This window comes from Polypterus senegalus, chromosome 6, assembly GCF_016835505.1.
Source record: "Polypterus senegalus isolate Bchr_013 chromosome 6, ASM1683550v1, whole genome shotgun sequence".
Classification (NCBI taxonomy): Eukaryota; Metazoa; Chordata; class Cladistia; order Polypteriformes; family Polypteridae; genus Polypterus; species Polypterus senegalus.
This window is the reverse complement of record NC_053159.1, coordinates 28,773,634-28,793,854: the sequence shown is the minus strand read 5'-3', so window position 1 is coordinate 28,793,854 and position 20,221 is coordinate 28,773,634. Positions and strand designations below refer to the sequence as shown.

At 39.1% G+C, this 20,221-nt stretch overlaps 1 protein-coding gene across 5 annotated transcripts in view; it reads left to right on the top strand.

Moving 5' to 3' along the window:
- The window catches only part of LOC120530911 (ephrin type-B receptor 2), a 478,580-nt gene that overhangs the window by 230,903 nt on the left and 227,456 nt on the right, over positions 1–20,221 (top strand). For all 5 annotated transcript variants that reach the window (XM_039755704.1, XM_039755705.1, XM_039755703.1 and 2 more), the window contains exon 2: positions 242–306. In XM_039755704.1, coding sequence (XP_039611638.1) covers positions 242–306 — 65 coding nt within the window. The remainder of the gene's footprint in view (positions 1–241; positions 307–20,221) is intronic.

The following is a 20,221-nucleotide window of genomic DNA, read 5'->3' as shown; positions in this document are numbered from 1 at the left end:
ATATGTGAATGAATGAATTTACTGGTAGAATATGTGTAACACCTCACGCCAATGAGAACTAAGTTGTTTCAGGTGGATGGACAGACAAACATGATGATGCCAGTTGGGGAGGGAAAGGACTAGGGGTTGTAGTTTGTAATGGTGCCACGTTTTATGCACGTCCAAATCAGAGCAAGTACTGCTGATGGTTCACAGAGAAGTCTAACTGGCCCACTCTCTTTTTCTCTTTCTCTTCTTGCAGAAATGCTGATGGATTCTACAACAGCAACGGCAGAGCTGGGATGGACGGTGTACCCTTCATCTGGGGTGAGTCAAAGATGATTATTTTTTGAGGGATCCTGGAAACTGAAGTGAACCTTGGTCTAATATGCTGTAAAACCTTCCTGCTCTCTACCAAGGTTAGATGACCTGACAAGAAGAGAAGGGATGGTGTCCTCAACTAGGGAAGAGTAGCCCAGAGACAATTAGAATGACATAAAATGTGCGGAGTGTGAGAGAGTGTTCAGAGTTTCTGGGAGGGTAGAAGGGTGAGACATTTAGTAAGATCTGCACTGCACACATAATTGTTTATTCTTTTGCTTCTTTACTATTAGTCCTCCTGTCATGGTGTTTGCCTACTTAATACACAATGATCTCCCCGTATTTTGCTATCTACTGTCATTTTGTTTGTGATCCTAACATTAAGTTCTGTAGCACCTGTTCATCCTGCTTTCTTACAAATGAATGCAACAAATAGGACATTGGGTACAGATTGTGTCACTTTGTTCTGCAGTGAACCTCTGCGGTATAGCTACAACATTAAGAATTATTTAAATATACAGTAGATCTATATAATGCAGAATACTGTAAAGTACAGTAGTTTTTCTGCTTTACTAATTATTCATGCCATTTTTGAACTAGCACCTGGCAGAGTTTTCTTTGAGAGTTTGTGGCTCGCTTCATATATGCTCCATATATTTCAAGATGAACCAAGTGCAAGCAGGCACTCTCAGATCCCTGACACCTTCAAGTAGTACTCCACTCCCAAACATAATGCTGTCATCTACTTGTCTGTTCTGTATGTGGAGCACGTGCCTACCTGAGGACACCTCAACTCAGTCATGATGGCAGTTGAATAGGTTATAGTTTGTGTCTCCATGCAGTTGAGAAGTCAGCACTCAAAGTTCTGCTGCACCGCACACCATTTTTATCTACTCATTTCAGTTGCTTGGTTTTGTTAATTTTTTGTGCAAACTTATGTATTGCACCAAAAATGTTAACTTTAAAAGGTTAACAAAGGGGGATTCTATCCAATGTGAAATATAACTATTAGAACCACAATAGTTTGCTTTACATCTATGATACAGGTAAGGAAGCAAATTTCGGTCACTTGCATTTGCTGTAGTTAATTGACAAGAATCATATTCTGTGGATTCCTTGCTTGAAACAGAGAAGCTCTGGGAAACTACCAGTTAGTCAGGTTCCAGTGCTCACTTTTAGCTAAAAAGTGGCATAAAATACACTGCAGGAAGTTCTCAGTTCTCAAACCAGTTCTCAAACCAGCTCAACCCAGTTACAGTTCACAAGGGGACGTCTATTCTGATAAAATCATGTATGAGGCATGAACCAGTTCTGGACAGGATACCAGTCCATCATAGGGCATGGTCACACATGTGCTTTGGTAGCCTACAGGTGAGCGTTTTCGTTTAGCTATAAGTTTCTTCACTTACCAAACTAAAAAAGATATTAAGGAGATAAACAGAAGATAATCAGAAGTTAACAACACTTCTTATAGACAATTTTGCCTCGTAGCTATACTTGTAGTACTTGCATTTGCAGCTTAGTGTGTTCACTTAGTGCAGTGTTGGTGTGTCATGCAAACTTTGATTTAGTTCTTGCATGTTTCCCTTTACTGAACCAGTAGCGTGGATTCTCTGCCTGTGATTGATTTAGAAAGTGCATGGTGTAGTTTGGCTCATTTTCTCAAGTATGTATCTCTGCAGCCAGGAGCCGAATGTCGAATAGGAGAGGACATACTGGATGGGTGGGATGAAGTTTTCAAAATAAAAGTTTGTCACACATGAAGTTGTTGTGAATACTTGTAAGCTTTCACAGCTTCTGTTATTTATATGTAATAGGAAAAAGATACAATGTAAATTTATAATTTAAGCAAAATTGAAAGAATACACTGCGAGAAGAGTTAAGCCATGTTCCCAAAACACAGACCTAAATCAATAACAGCCAGCCTAGACCAAGATCCACGCCAAGATTTTTACTTTAACAAACTCCCCCCCACCCCCAACTAGATTTTACAAATGCCAAGCTTGGATATTTCCAATTTCACCGGACACTAAAGTTAAGCCTAGCATATAGTATCAAGATGTTCAAGTTAATCCAAACCTTATCTTGTGAAAGCAGAACTGCAGTGTCTCTGACTGTAAGGTCGTACAATGGATAGTGTACACAGCACCTCGATATCCTCCATTGATTACAATATTATCAAAAGTGTATTCACAAGCCTGTGGCATTATGAAGGATTACTCCCACCCTTCCCACAGTGTCTTTGTCCTACTTCCATCTGGTAGAGAGTATTGTGGTATCCAAACCACTTTTGCCAGGTTCTGCCACAGCTTCTACCCCATGGCTGTCTGGACTATGAACTCTGTGCCATTCACCTCCCCTTAGATCTGCTTCTAGTAGTTGATCCGAATGATATGCCATACTCAGACATCTGTTATTATTGTGTTTTATTGTCAGTTGTTGTCTTCATTAATCTATATTTAATCATCTCAAATTATTCAATCTGTTTATTATTTAATTAATTAATCAATATGTACAGTATAGTGTGGTATAGCTTTAGTATAGTACAGTTTCTTACTTGTCCTCCACTTTCCCTGTTTTTTATGTTATACTGTATGCGTTCTATTTGATTGTGTAAATGTTTCACCAAGGTCCTGGGGAACGTCATTCTGTGCCACTGTGTGCTGTAATACTGTGTATGGATGGTATGACAATAAAGTCACTCCTACTGAACATTGTAGTTCCTCACACTCGACATTGCCTCTCATACTCGATATTCGGCTCCTGGCTGCAGTGATACCCTTCTCCATTTTTAGATTAGTGTCATGAAAGCAGAATATGGTGTTCATGGAGTTGTTGAGCGGTTGAGAGTAGAGAGTAGCTTTACTCCAACTAAAATTTTAAATATACTCCAGCTTGCATTCTTTTCCTGTATCGTGTCCCGTTCAGTTACAAAATGTTTTATAACAGCCGTCCCATAAAAAAAAAGGCAAATGTTATTGGCTACTGGCTCTTACTACCCTAAAATGAAAATGAATGGTGACTTCCATGGCAAACTTCATCAATAGAAAGTTTTGCATATAAGGCACTGTGTAAAAATCTCACTTTGTAATTCCAAAGAACTTTGATGTGGTGCTTATAACACAATATTAAAATAAATTAAGGAATAGTTAACACTTGGAGAGACAGTGTGCAGTATAAAAGACACTATAAATATAAAATAGAATTTCTGTCTGTCTGTATGTTCCCTATGCAATCCTCCACCCTTTGACCAGTCTGGACTATAGTTTGCATGGTTGCTCTCAAGGGCCATACGAACAAGTCAGACTACTTTGAAACACAAAATTTGGACCGGGGGTTTGGGTTCAGTGTGCTACAATTTGAACGTCATACAATTTGAACACCATTGCCACCTGCTGGCTCAGAGCAAGCGAACCATCTGAACAGACTGAAACCAGACTAGCAGACATAATGACCAGAGTTTAACATTACTTACCCAGACAACGTCACCTTCTGATTCTATCTAATATATATATATATATATATATATATATCTGAGCGCTTTTGCTGGGAGGTATTGGGTGAGGCTTGAAAGAGATTAGAAGTGCAGAGCAATACAAAGGAGAGTCAAAGGGATGTTGTTTAACTGCTTTGACAGCTTTTCTTCATCATTTAAGCAGTACAAACTGTCCATCTTGAACTAAGAGGACAAGTCACACGTGACATCATTAAACATTACAACCCAGTAAGGAGTTAACCATAATTCTAGAATCCAGCTGAACCCAAAAAGAAGAAATTCTCCATTTATGAGACATTGATGGAGTGGTAGTGTGGATGACAGATGGAACAGCTAGTACTAATAACATGATCCTTTTGAAAACACGTAAAAGCTTTGCTTTCTGTCCACAACTGATTCTACAAATGTACCTGGGTAATGCTGGGCACTTTAGTTACTATAAAATAAAATAAACTGGTTTGTTTGAAAAGTAATGCAATATGAACTATTAAAGGCAAATACAATCAAAATTGTAATTACTTGCCGTCACATAATGCTGATTATAAATGATGCTGTATACAATGCAATATTGCCTTACTATTTTCCAAAGTACATTGGAAAGGACAATCATATTTTAGGTAATTGTTTGCATCCCAAACTATAATATGCGCATTATAACAATTGATCTAAAGTTTCTTTAAACATCCTTGAATTTATTAAATAAATTAACTGCTTTCTTTGTAGGTCACTTAAGTTATTTCAGAGCATTACTGGCAATATGTACACTGCCTATTAAAATTATTCGGCCCTTTGGAAGTTTTCACATTTTATTGTTATACAACATTTAATCACAGTAAATTTAATTTGGCTTTTTTGACACTGATCAACAGAAAGAGACTCTTTCTTGTCAAAGTAAAAACAGATCTCTGCACAGTGGTCTAAGTAATTACGTTTATAAAAGACAGAATAATTGATCACATAAGTGCAATGAAAGTGAACCTCTTGATTGCTTTTGACATTTTGTCCTCCCAGAAATCGTGTGGAAATAAGAGTTTAGTGCTTCTGCTGCCAAAGCAAATCTGGACAGTGCTAACAATGAAAGGCGCCACGATGCAAATATTTAAATACTTGTTTCTAAAGGGCTTTGCTATGTGAGAAAACAATATAAATGAAAGTATAATGTGGAATTGGTTTATGGCTCTCCTGAAGAGATGAAAGGTATTCTATAAATACAATTAAGAGCTTGCTTCCTAAAACATTATGCCAGTGGGCGTATTGTTAAAGTAAGAGCGATCTGCATTATTTTTCGACGTTGTGCTTGCTATGAAGGATCTATCCATTTTCTACAGTGTTTATTTAGTTCAGGGTCGTTGGGCGTCAGTGTCAAACCCAAAAGCATTGGGCACAAGGTGGGAACCAACCCTGTTTGGTCTGCCTGTCTGTTGGTATGCCCACTTTTATAACGACATTCACACTCAACCAATTAAAAGCCTTAAATTTAAATCATGGAAGTGTCTTTGCTATGCTGGAGGGGAAAACTATTGTAATCGGGGGAGAACATGGCAACTCCACTCAGACAGTGACAAGCCACTCAAATGAAGCGCACAACTCTGGGTCTGCAGCACTAACCACTGCACCATAATGCCACCACTATGAAGGGCACTATACCATATAACTGACAGATTAGAGAATTAGAGAGAGATAATCTGCTCCCTCAATTTAAATGCTTATTCTAAAATGTTATTGATTAGATCCTCTCAGGTTTTGAAAATGTTTTGTACAGATCCTGTAAGTGAGAATTAGATTTTTTACAATTTCAGATAAATACAACATCAGTTACCCACAGACTTAAAAGTGGTGGGTTAGGATTCTTCCAGTTGAGCAGGATAAGTCCAAGTGCCAATAGTGAAGTAATGGCAATTCCCGTTTGTTTGTCCTTCTCCACTTTAAGCCCATCTGGAGGTACCCCAAACACAGCTGTTAATGGATTAGGAGGGATTGTGACCCCAAGGCTGTCTGAGAGGCATTTAAAGATTTTTTGTCCAAAACGTTGTTAATTTGGTGCTTGCCAAAAACATGTGGCCCAATGAGGCTGAAGCTCGATTGCAATGTTCGCAGGTTGGATCTTGCCTTAGAAACATTTTGTACAATTTTAAACGAGACAGATGTGCTCAATATATAATTCATAAGAGTAAGAGTAAGAGATCCTTTTCCCACTGTACTCTGGGATTTTGAAGTTGGAGGGACTTTAAAAAGTTTTTATATATTACAGAAATGCTGCCATAAATGTGCCTCTTGTATTGCTATCTTGTGAGTTTTTGTGTGTGTGTGTGTCTGTCAGCACAAAACAACTTGGCTTCCAGCAAACTGATTTGCCACACTCATTCTTCCAGGACTTTCCAGGAAAGTTCAATTTTCATTCAGATATCTCAAATACAGCATGCTGCATACATCTTTGAAATGTGTAAACTTTCACTTAAAAGCTGAATTTTCTTAATTGATTGCCCTAAACCAGAGGAGCATTCTTTACAACCTCAATTACTGATGAATTTACTGTTTCAAGTTGTATATTATGCTCTTTTACATATATGATAGGCGGTTCTAATAACAAAACAGATCCATAATACAGCTTATTGAAATGCAGTTAGGAGCACATCATAATGTCATTAGCTCAGCTCAGTTTTTAGTGTAACCTAAATACCAAGCGTTTGCTCTTTGCCTACAGAATGATGCTTACATAATTCCTTTCTTCTTTCATTCATTTCTAGATAAGTCACTGTTTGCTTTTTTACTTTTATCGTTACCGTGCCTCAGGCAGTAGCAGGAAGAATGAGGAGGTGTAAGAGCAGTTTGCGCATGCATTCCTCTTCTGCCATTTGACTAACTTGTATTAAGAATCCATTTTACTGCCACGACAGCCTGCCAGACAAACAAAAGAAGAAAATGTACAAAATATACAAATTGGAATTATCTGTCTGCTTTCTCTAGAACAATTAAAAACAGTAAACTAATTGTTACCAGCAGGCACACAGAAAGTTGATCTGTTTTAAGGTGGCTGAGTTTGTAAGTTTACCAATACTTTTCAAAGGAAGATTTTGAAAAAAAAAAAAAAATAGTTTCAGCCACAAAGATGCTCTGAAACCATCCACTGAAGCACTTGACAATGCTGTGCGATATTTTTTACTTTCTTTAGCCACAATCATTTCTTGAACTTGCAGTTGTTTCAACCCCCAGGGCTCTTTGATCGCAATATGTAGGTCATCAGTAAACTTTAAATGTTAAAAATGAGTCCCGTAGCCACAAAAGTTGAGAAACACTTCCAGATTTATATCCCGAATGCATAAAAATATTAAACAAAACACTTGCTGTATTATGAGTATTGCTGCTGGATATGTAATACTAATCCTTGTGTTGGCAGCAGCACCGCATGGCTAATTATGTGTGCAAGTTAGCCATGTGCCTAGCAAGATCTCAAAACAGGCCTTAAAAGGAGTCTGTCCCCATCCTCAGAAAACACAGGACATGTTGTGAATTAGTAAAAACAAAAGATTTATTACTATTTACAGGGTGTTTCTTTTTTCTTAATGGAAAAAGAAATTTCAAAGCATCTGCACAGATACATGGGGAACAGAAAAGTGGTTGCTGCTGTGCTTGGATCCAAACAATGGAACAAGCCAGTCCCGCTCCACCACTTTATTGAATGATCAATATGTGCAGTGATCTAGATTTTATTTACTTATTGCTAGTTTGTGGCTGTTTGTTGCAGTTTGTTTATGGTATTTCTTGTTTGTTATTTCAGGCACAGTGATGCAGTGATTAGCACTGCTGCCTCACAGGTCAGATCCCATATTTAGCCACAGTAATCAGTCAAGTATAGCTGGCAGACTTTTCCCTACCCCTGAGGGACACTTAAAGACCACTGCACCATTATAATCCATTCAAAACTAGTTTTGTTCCTCCTTTCCTGTTGACTTCAATGCATTTTCTGGAGTTTCAGCGAAGTTTGTGAACATGTCAAGGCGATGTGAATTCAGTGGGGTTTCCTCATCACTGGTCACTCAAAATGCCATTATATTAAATGATTTCTATAATGTGCGCTCATTTTGCTATATAACACAAGGACAAACTTTCTAAAGTACTTTTTTTTCTGGTGTACTAAGAGTTGTGTGATGTGAAGGTTAACAGCTATCTTTGATTTTCTGTTGAACTCGCAGTGAAGGATGCTGTATAACATGACAGATTAACTGCTTTCTGATAAAACCCTTAAACATCATGAAAGATTTGAAATGAATCAATTTTTGGTGATGTCAAACTTGGATTTGGCCTTGTGAACGGCACTATATGACTTTTAATAGCTTGCTTTCTTGGATGCAGTACTAAATATGAAAGATTTACACAATATGCATTAAACACTGATTTAGTAATCATATTGTAAAGGCCCAGTTTACCACATGGAGCTCCACGGTATGTGATGTGCCGACTGAAAGACTGAAGGTCTGCGTTATTTGTATGACATTTCCCATGGCTCAGACAAACCAGTAATTTTCAGGACTATCAGCAGGCATGCAGTAATACGTCTACTGTATCGAGCTAGCAGGAGACGGCTGTAAGGCTATGCTTTGTTTGCCCAGCTGAAAGGTGGTGCCAGCTTCCCTATACCTGACTAGTGGTTGACAGTAGGCCATTATTGTTGAAAGTCCTTAATGCGAGTGGTCATTGCACTTCACAGATTTCCTGCTTGTTCTCTTTGTCAAGTTCTTGGTTTAACAGCACTATGCCATCTAAATTCAGTCATAGTGAAATGACTCCTATTTGCACCCGAATCCCCTCTCAAATCGTAAAGGGGAAACAATGGAAAATCTGAATGAGGACCAGAATATCTGCTAGTGGCTGTTATGTACAGCAGACAGCATATGATAAGAAGACAAAGACATAGGTACGATGGCCAGATTCTCCCTGGGCAGCACCTCTGGGGAAGTGGGGGGCTTATTGGGGAGCAGGTGCTGGGGGTATCACAGTTTTACAATACTGTGTGCAAACACATTTACACAGCTTATACATTTGACAAGTCTAAGGAATAAAACCAAACAAAAAGCACACATATAATAAGTCACGTTATTACTTAAATAACTCCTTATGCACTTGCTGGGGGTGCATGCACTATGTTATACTGCTATGTCCCATCATTTTGCCAAGTGCTTACACAAATGATAACTTAATTGAATGAGAAGGCCCAATTTGCTGTATTTTATTTATGCTGCTGAATGATCTGTGAACAGATCTATGCTTGCATAAATTGTCTGTGCTTCATGTCCTGGCCCACCTGGAACACTCTTTTTGGCACTGTTATGTTTTTTCGTTTTGAGTAATACCTCCTCAGTGAGCAGAACATCTACCTCCACATGTTTGGCGTATCACTTTGCTGTGCTCAGAACCTAATACGTATTTTTTTCAGAAATTTAAATTCTCTCTGAATTTGTTCATTAAACGGGCACAAACATGTAGTCCTACTGACAGATTAAGCATGTGGCTAAAGCCAGCTGTCTCCAGGGGGCCAAGCATCGTGATCTTGCGCCTGCATTATTCCCAGTTCAAGTTTTGCTTCATAAACAGCGAATATCTGATTGGTCTGACATTGCCGGTTTTAAAATATCTGCTTTCAATAGAATCGATATGACTGGTGAGGCATTGGAAGATGAACACTCCAAAGTGCACTTTGTACAGTGGCTTGCACACTGCTCTACAAAAGTACTGAGAAATGGGACATGTTTAAAATATGGAACAAATGAGGAATTTAAAACAATACATTGAGACACCAACACTGGGCAAGAAATATGTTGACTGCAATACGAGATGTATGGTAAGCCTAGGCATGTGGTTGTGAGACTTGTTCTTTTATCTTTTTTTTTGTCCCAACCTGAGTCCTTGGGACCCCGTTCCTTTTCTGTTCAACATCTGCATTCTCACATTTAGTTGTGTGTTGTGTGGTGTTTTGAAATACTGTGATCTCTAGCATGTTCCCCAATGGCATTGCTCCTCTGCGACACTAAACATTTCTCAGTCTTGTGCAGACCGGTATGTTCCTTTACTATAAGCAGTTGAAACCTTGGAGTGAATGAATGCACATATCCATTAGTTTGTGGCCTCCATTAAGAGCGTTCCTCACTAAACGTTGGAAAATGCAAAAAATCTATGACAAAGTCATTTTGGGTGAATATGCAGTCAATGTTTTAATCCTAAAAGTGCCTGTTGCAACATTACATTCTCAGACCTGCTTCATCCAACTCAGGATTGTAGATGTTGAGAGTCTATGTAGGCAGCATCAGGTGTAAGGATAGAAATCTGTCCTGAAGTGGGTGCCTGTCTGTGCACACCCCCACACAGGGCCAGTTCAGAATCACCATTTCGCCTGACAAGCACATCTGTGTGGATGAGGGAGGAACATTGGAGTATTCCGAGGAGAATCCATTCACGTAGAGGGGAATGTTCTGGCTGCACACAGACAACAATTGGGCATGGAATTTGGAGCAAGAATGCTTGGTGTGAGGTGATACTCCTCCCCACTGAAAGCACTAGTAGACACATTAATGCCAGATACAAAGAGTGAGCAGCTTTCATCATTCTCAAGATCTAACACATTCCGTTTTTTTCTTTATGGAAACCCAGAACTAGCAAGAGAGGCCATTACAAATCGATGCAAATGCCAGTCTGCCTCTGGGCACATCCCAATGGGCAGTCCCATTGAAACTGGCAGATGGCAGAGTACTTTTGTGAAAGCAAAGAAGTTGGCAGCAGAGGTCCAGCATGAATAAAGCAAGCCAGAGTGCCACTTCGGATTGTGTGGTGTGGTGAAGCGTTCCTCCTCCAGCAGTGGGGAGCGCAGAACAAAGAGGGCACAGGCCCCGGAGCATGAATTGGCAGAGAACTGCGCACATTAAAGTGTAGCCTCCAAGAATTTCGCTCTTATGTTGTTGTGCCGAGTATTGGAGGCTGAGTGCTGAATAAAATGTGGAGGCGTCTGGAAGATAAAAAGAAAAGAAAGAAAAAAAAAACTACTTCAAGAAATAAACACTTTTGCAAATCAGTCCCTTTTTATATAGCTCCACTCGTAAACTCATTTGAAAAGAGTAACTTTATATTGCGTGGGACAATTCAAAGTTGGACTACTACAGGACAGTTCACATTACAAGATCAATATGAAAGAATTTTTATAGTGCCTTGCATTTGGTTGCAATGCCGATCAAACGCACTGTAATCCTCACATCCTCCCAACCCCTCTCTCTCTCTCTGTTTCTCTCTCTTGCATTTGGTTAATCTGAAACATAATCTGTCATCTCTCAGCGTCTGTACATTGCATTTCATAGCCTGGCAGAAAATGTAACTAAAAGCCTTTAGCATTACCACAAAGTTGATTAGCATTCATTTTCTTCTATTTAATTGCATTGTTTTTAAAATTTTCTTATTATGAATTACAGTATATTTTTTTATATTTTGTATTGCCTTTAATGGTGGGATACAAAAAAAAAAACTTCGTAATCGTTCCAAACTAAAGAAATTGAATACAGCCGTGGATTTAGTATGTTGGAGAAAAATACAACACTGGATAAGTATTTCTCAAAATGCTACATTAATACTGCCAGGAATTTTCAATCACAAAAACAGGTAAAAAGAAAAAAAAGAGGAATTTTAGTCAGAGATGACTGTATTACCAGGCATGAATTAGACATAGATTAAAGGATTGAGTGTGGATTAAAGTCACAAACCTACATCCATTACCGGCCTCCAGAGGCATAATTGTCTCCATTGTTTGCTCATTTATTCTGTCATTAAATGCACCACTCGTCATTATTATATGAAACCCATTTCTGAAAAAGTTGGGACAGGATGTAAAATGCAAATAAAAAGCAGTGGTATGTAAATGCTTTTACCTTTGTTAAATTGAAAACTGTACAAAGACAAGATATACAATACAATACAATACAATTTATTTTTGTATAGCCATAAATCACACAAGAAGTGCCACAATGAGCTTTAACAGGCCCTGCCTTTTGACAGACCCCCAGCCTTGACTCTATAAGAAGACAAGGCAAAACTCCCAAAAAAACCCTTGAAGGGAAAAAATAGAAGAAACCTTTTGAAAGGTAGTTCAAAGAGAGACCCCTTTCCAGGTAGGTTGGGCGTGCAGTGGGTTTCAAAAAAAGGGGGTAAATACAATACAATAAATAACAATTCTTTAAATTCTTTGCATTTATATAGCACTTTTCTCACTACTCAAAGCGCTCAATACACATAACAGAACACGAGTAATCCGCAATACAATATAGTAGTGCAATAGAAACATTACAAGTACAGAGCAGAATTCTACAATAGATGATATCGCATAATAGGATTTGGATTTTTTCAGTGTCCTGGCGTCCTCAGCTATAAAGCTGACTCCCCCTATTGGCCATTCCATAGCTCAGTCAGTGCTGGGCCAGCCAGTCTGATGAAAGAGCCCCTCTACCTGATGGTTCCTGTGATTGTCCATCAGAGATGATACTTAATGGCTTATTTCACAAACCTTAAATTTATAGTAGTAGGGTGTTGTACTGTGTTAGCCATTATGGAGGTAGTGAGAAGTCAAGCAAAATGACACCTTTTATTGGCTGAATAAAAAGAATACAATATGTAAGCTTTCATGGCAGCTCAGGCCCCGTCTTCAGGCAAGAACTGCCTCAAAACCTTGCATATTGAAACCCTAAATTTGTAAATATTTACTTAATTCTGATTTTGATTCCTGCAACGTGTTCCACAAAAGTTGGGACAGGCGCCTGTTTACCTGGGAAATGTGTAAGCAAAACAGTGTTTTGGAACTTTTCACAGGTAAATCGGTGGTTTGAGTCTTGTTGTCATAAGTGGGTTTCAGTGGAGCATCTGTTGAAGGCCCTAGTCATTTACAAGTGAACATGGGTTACTGCTCTCAACTTTGTGTTAAACTGTGTGAGCGAATAGTTGAACATTTCTCAACATACGACTGCAAAGAACTTAGGGGTTTCATCATCTACATCAATAGTCCATAACCTCATTGAAAGATCCACAGAATCCTGGAGAATTGGTGTGCATGAAGGGTAAGTTCACAAACAACAATACTGGATGTCCATGAAATTTGAACCCTCAAAAGGCACTGCATGTAAACACCAACCTTCTTCTGTAATAAATGTAAATGCACTGGCTTGGTAGTAAATCTATTGTCAGTTCATCACAGCATCTACAAATGTAAGCTAAAACTTTACAAACCCAAAGAGGAATTCACATATCAGCTAAATCCAGAATGGCTGCCAACTTCTTCGGGAGGATCTGAGATGGACTGATGATGGGGCTGATGAGTCCACCTTTCAACTTGTTTGTGCAGAACATTTACACTGTTTTTTCTGTGGTAAAGTGGGAAAAGGATCATCCTGATTGTTACCAATGCCAGGTTCATAACTCCGCTCCTGTTAATGGTATGTAAATATTGTTAATGCCCATGGTATGGGAAACTTGAACATCTGTGAAGACACCATTAATGCTGAAGGGTACATATGCCTTTGTAGCAACATACAGTATGCTGTCGTCTAGATGATGTCTTTTTTGGAGATGTCCTTGCCATATTCAGCACATATCGTGGCTTTGTAATCAGAGAGTGTGGGTGCCTGCAGTCCAATCATGTCTCCCACTGAAAACAGGTGATGCATTATGAAGTGCCAAATACACCATTAGAAACTCAGGAGGGCTGAGCAGCTAAAGTCCTGTATTAAGCAAGAATGGGAAAAATATCCAACTTTCAACAATTAAAGAGTCTTCAGTTCTCAAGTGACCATTGAATGTTATTAAAAGGGAAGGCAATGTAACACAGTGGTAAGCATACTCCTGTCATGATATTTTGGAGAGTGTATTAGTGTATATTTACCAAAATAAATGAAGTTGATTAGCTTAATCTTTACATATTCTGTCTTTGTACTGTTTTCAATTAAATATGGGCAAAAGAGCATTTATAAAATCACTGCTTTTTCCTTTAATTTACATTTTACTTCTGTCCTACACCTTTTAAATGTGTGTATACAGTGGGATGCAAAAGTTTGGGCAACCTTTTTAATAGTCATTATTTTCCTGTATAAATCGTTGGTTGTTACGATAAAAAATGTCAGTTAAATATATCATATAGGAGACACACACAGTGGTATTTGAGAAGGGAAATGAAGTTTATTGGATTTACAGAAAGTGTGCAATAATTGTTCAAACAAAATCAGGCAGGTGCATAAATTTGGGCACCACAAAAAAGAAATGAAATCAATATTTAGTAGATCCGCCTTTTGCAGAAATTACAGCCTCTAAACGCTTCCTGTAGGTTCCAATGAGAGTCTGGATTGTGGTTGAAGGTATTTTGGACCATTCCTCTTTACAAAACATCTCTAGTTCATTCAGGTTTGATGGCTTCCGAGCATGGACAGCTCTCTTTAACTCACACCACAGATTTTCAATTATATTCAGGTCTGGGGACTGAGATGGCCATTCCAGAACGTTGTACTTGTTCCTCTGCATGAATGCCTTAGTGGATTTTGAGCAGTGTTTGGGTCGTTGTCTTGTTGAAAGATCCAGCCCCGGCGCAGCTTCAGCTTTGTCACTGATTCCTGGACATTGGTCTCCAGAATCTGCTGATACTGAGTGGAATCCATGCGTCCCTCAACTTTGACAAGATTCCCAGTCCCTGCACTGGCCACACAGCATGATGGAACCACCACCATATTTTACTGTAGGTAGCAGGTGTTTTTCTTGGAATGCTGTGTTCTTTTTCCTCCATGCATAACGCCCTTGTTATGCCCAAATAACTCAATTTTAGTTTCATCAGTCCACAGCACCTTATTCCAAAATGAAGCTGGCTTGTCCAAATGTGCTTGAGCAGACCTCAAGCGGCTCTGTTTGTGCTGTGGGCGGAGAAAAGGCTTCCTCTGCATCACTCTCGCATACAGCATCTCCTTGTGTAAAGTGCGCCGAATGGTTGAACGATGCACAGTGACTCCATCTGCTGCAAGATGATGTTGTAGGTCTTTGGTGCTGGTCTGTGGGTTGACTCTGACTGTTCTCACCATTCATCGCTTCTGTCTATCCGAAATCTTTCTTGGTCTGCCACTTCGAGCCTTAACTTGAACTGAGCCTGTGGTCTTCCATTTCCTCAATATGTTCCTAACTGTGGAAACAGACAGCTTAAATCTCTGGGACAGCTTTCGGTATCCTTCCCCTAAACCATGATGGTGAACAATCTTCATCTTCAGGTCATTTGAGAGTTGTTTTGTGACCCCATGTTGCTACTCTTCAGAGAAAATTAAAGGAGGAGGGAAACTTACAATTGACCCCCTTAAATACTCTTTCTCATTATAGGATTCACCTGTGTATGTAGGTCAGGGGTCACTGAGCTTACCAAGCCAATTTGAGTTCCAATAATTAGTTCTAAAAGTTTTGGAATCAATAAAATGACAACGGTGCCCAAATTTATGCACCTGCCTGATTTTGTTTGAACAATTATTGCACACTTTCTGTAAATCCAATAAACTTCATTTCACTTCTCAAATATCACTGTGTGTGTCTCCTATATGATATATTTAACTGACATTTTTTATCGTAACAACCAACAATTTATACAGGAAAATAATGACTATTAACAAGGTTGCCCAAACTTTTGCATCCCACTGTATTTGTATGGCACCTTTATCCAAGTCCATTTATCCCTTTATAGATTTATTTTCATGACTGGAGTACATCCAGATTAAGCGACTTGCTTAAGTTCAGAAGCAAGAATTGAATTTAAAGCCTTGTGGTGTCGAGGCCAGTGCCATACTCGCTGTACCCATACTGTCTAGTTAGCCTAATGGTAGTGCAGCTGAATTGATATAATACAGTGGAGGCAATTAATAATTCTAGTTTGTGTTTTTCATGAGCTTATTAGAAAGAAGACCCATTCAGTAAATTAACATCCGTCTGTATATACAGTATAGCACCTTTCATGGTAAGCATTTTCTCGCAGTACTTTACTAAGTAATCACTTTGGCAGTTTTAATGAGGGCCCTTGAGAGGGAACAAAACATAAAAACACTTGGGAAAAGCAATCAGTTAAGAAATCTTAGAGTACAGAGCACATTTCACTGCACTCCACCTCTGAGAATGTTTTAAACATCTTGATTTCACTGATGCACAAAGGAGAAATAGGACCAGCTCAAATAATATTTATGACGTTTTCTTTAGCACCTTTCTTGGGATCATTAAAAAAAAAAGAGATATTGAGTAAGTCATTATGAATATTGTAACACCTTTAATGGTAATTTGTTTGTGAAGCTAATTCACTAATGGTTGTTAATTTTAATGCATGACAAAAAGAATGGGTTAACAGATAGGATTATAAAGCACCTTTCACAGAATACAGTCTCTATGTATCTTCTCATCAATTACACTATATATGTACACTTGTGGGCTACCTTATTAGATACACCTGCCTAGGGGTTTCCACACTGTGCTGAAATTATTCCTTAAAGGGTAAGTTTGGTATTTTTCAAGCTGAAGTTATTTCTTTGCAAAAATGCTACATGTGCATTTGCTACACAAAATTGTGTTCTAAAGTTAAGCGTTTCCTATTATTAAAAAATAAATAAATGAAAATGTTGTAGTAACACAATCCATCTGCATAATATTCATAACATTGTGTGTGGCTTAAACAGTCCCCACCATAAGCTTACTGCAGCATCCGAAAATTCTTGGTAAAAGTTTTTTCCAGTTTCACACAGAATTTCACGGAAACATGTGAAAGTTCATATTTCAAATTGCAAAATGCATAGGAGACAAGTTTGCTGCACTGCGTGTACTCGATGACTAATTCACGTGGCAGGATTGAGCAAGTAGGGTTTTTAAAGGTCAGTGTCACAGCACTGCTATGGCTCTGTGACTCATTGATGTCCATTCTAAGAAGTTTGGTTTCTGTTTGGACAGACCTCGTATAGAGTACAGTTCTGTTTTAAGTCACACGTGTATACTAGTGAATTAATGGAACTATTTATGGACTTTCCTTTTTGTTTAAATAGTGACAGGGTGCTTACCTTGATTAATTAAAGATGGTGCTGATGAGAGATCTGGTGAGGGAAAATGTAAGGCAGCTGTGCTGTGCTTGTGGAGCGCTACACGAGTCACCCAAACCTGGATGTGAGGAGATACTCTGGTACAAGGTACCAAGCTGCAAGGGAGTGAATAAAAGTAATGAAGCCATTTTTAGTGTGAGTAAAGGGCCCAAAAGAAAGAAATGAGATTTCTTACCAGAGGGTAATTGAAGTTGGGGTGGTGTATATGGCTGTACACATTTGGAAGCCTTCCTTCTAGGTTATGGCACATAGACCACTCCACACGAAGGTGCACTAGTCACCTTGGAAGGGGCCGTGTGGGATTGCAGGAAGTGATCCTGAGGGCGTATAAAAATACTAAGATGGATGTCCAAGGTGGTCTTCGTTTTTGTTAGTGTACACTGGAGCAGCCTGAACAAGGCTAGGAGAGGGTGCACTTACTCTTGATCATCCCCTAGAGAACAGAGAAATGAGGATAATGTGGTGAGGCAGGACATTAGTTTAATTTTAATTATTTTACTTTTAGAAGAAGTCTTTAGGTCCCTTCGAGCAGCCTTGGCAAAGGAGAAGGGAAAAGGACTAGAGTCCCTGTGTTCTTGTCTTATTTTTATTTCTCATATTTATGCATACACTTAAGAACTGTGAATTGATGGACTTGCCTGTATGATTATTTTTTCATACTTTATAAAGTATAAAATTATACTTAATTTTGGGATATTTTTGGTACCATCATGCTTTAAATAAATAACAGACTATTTTTGCACCATCTTGTCAATGTCTCACTCTCTCTGATTTATCCCCACTTTGACTTACTAGATGCCCCCAAGTTAGACCGCTGATGTGTATGGTGGGTACGGGGCATCACAAGTTCCTGTAGCCATGGTACTGGCGGGGCCCAACTTGAGCAGTATAGGTACTGAGGAAGTGCCGGAGGTTTGCCTCACTGCAGTTTAATAACTTAAACCTTCTTGGTTTCTGTTTTTCTGTTTAGTGCACTATGGGTCCAGTTTCTCCCATCATTGGGGTTAAGCTTCAGTAGCCTAATCTGGTGTGAATAAGTACAAAAACGTGATCACACTAAGACACAGAAGAAGCGGCCCCCACTCATGAATGGAGATGAAGATGTTTAGTCTAACTTCACACACTCTGCTCAGCTGCTCCTCTCTTATTATGTCCCAATTGGTTCCCTTGACTGGTTTCAATGAAAGCCCAAATGACAAAAAAAGAGAACCTCAGAAGGAGATTTTCGTTGAACATCCACAATACCCAAACCCCCACTCCTGCTCCTCCGTCCCCACACACACTACATGCACTTTTATTTTTGAACAACATTTTGCGGCATAATAAAATTGTTTTGTGCTCTCCTCCCCAGCCTCCACTTTGTTTTTGAAAATAAAAAACCAGTGTCTAAAAAAGTTAAATCCATTAGAAAATAATAAAAATTAAAAAAAAAAAAGTACATAATTGAGCCTTTGCCCTAACCCACCATACACCAGACTGAATTTTTTCTTTTGTGTTGTCGTTTTCTCAATGGTATTTAATCAGGGCATGGAAAAAAAGAGTAGTTTTGTGTAATTAGACAGAGACATTGTTATATGTGATTTGGATTTTAATTGGAAGTTGACTTTCCCGCTCGCCTGTCGAAATCCTCATTAAGTGCTTACTAATTTGAAGGATTATGTCAGCTGTGAAGTGAGGAGTGAACAAGTGTGGGGCTGCCGAGGCCACAGCACCAACTTTTTCATCCTACTTTGCCAGTGTGTTAAGGTCGAGGTTAATCCTGATGGTCCTGGGCAGCTGTAGTTCACCCTGGGAGGGCTAATGGGCCACAGGCCATGAAATACAAGGTCAGCTCTGCTTTGAGGGGATCATGGGATTCAGTGGTCTTTGACTGGACGAAGTCTGTGCAAGTCTGCACTAACAAGTCTGTTGTGGCACAACCTTCTTAAAGAGTGCAAATGCTTTACAACGCAGCCTAACCAGTCAGTTTGATACGGTGCCTGTATTCTGAGCCCTTCACGTTTTACACATTTTGTTATGTTGTAGCCTTGTACTCAAATCATTTAAATTATTTTTTCCCCACATCAAGTCACAAAAACAAAACTGTAGAATTGTGTGTAAATGTATTAAAAATAAAAAACAGGAAAATCACATTGATACAAATATTCAGCACCTTTACTTGGTACTTTGTTACATCACCTTTGGCAGCCATTAAAGATTTAAAGTCTTCTTGGGTTTGATTCAACAGGCATCACACACTTGGATTCATCAAACTAGAGAATCTTGTTTCTAACAGTCTGTGAGTCCTTTAGGTTCCTTTTTACAAACTCCAAGTGAGCTTTCATGTGATGTCTGGCCACTCTGCCTTAAAGCCCAGACTTGTGGAGTGTAGCAGTGATGATTGTCCTTCTGAAAGTTTCTCCCATCTCCACAAAGACCTCATCCAGAGTGACCATTGGTGTCTTGGTCGACTCACTAACGGCCCTTGTCCCCTGATTGCTCATTATGGGTGGTCAGCTCTAGAAAGAGTTGGGGGTTGTTCAAAACGTTTTCATTTAAGAATAATGGATTCCATTGTATTCTTGGGAAACATCAGTACTGCAGAAATTTGTGTATCCTTCTCCAGATACAGTATGTGTCTCAATACAATCGTGTGTCTAAGCTCTGCAGGTACTTCCTTCAAACTCATGGCTTGGTTTTTGCTTGGATGCACATAGTTATGCATAGACAAGCAGATGCCTTTTCTAATCATGTCCATTCAATTCAATTGATCACAAGTGCACGCCAAGCAAGGTGTAGGAACATCTCAACATCGATCAATAGAAATAGATGCACTTGAACCAAGTGTCACAGCAAAGGGTCTAAATGTTTGTTTCAATGGGATATTTCAGTGTTTTATTTTTAATAAATTTGTTACAGTTATCGTTTCATCATGTCATTCTGGGTTATTCAGCATTGCTTGATGAGGGAAAAAATTAATTTAAATGATTTTAGCTGTTCTCCCTGTGTCTGCGTGGGTTTCCTCCGGGTACTCCGGTTCCCTCCCATAGTCCAAAGACATGCAGGTTAGATGCATTGGCGATCCTAAATTGCCCCTAGAGTGTGCTTGGTGTGTGTGTGTGCCCTGCGGTGGGCTGGCATTATGCCCAGGGTTTGTCTCCTGCCTTGCGCCCTGTACTGGCTGGGATTGGCTCCAGCCGACCCCCGTGACCCTGTAGTTAGGATATAGCGGGTTGGATAATGGATGGATGGATAGATGGATGATTCTAGCATAAGGCTGAAATATAACAAAATGTGAAAAAGTGAAGGTGTCTGAAGACTTCCT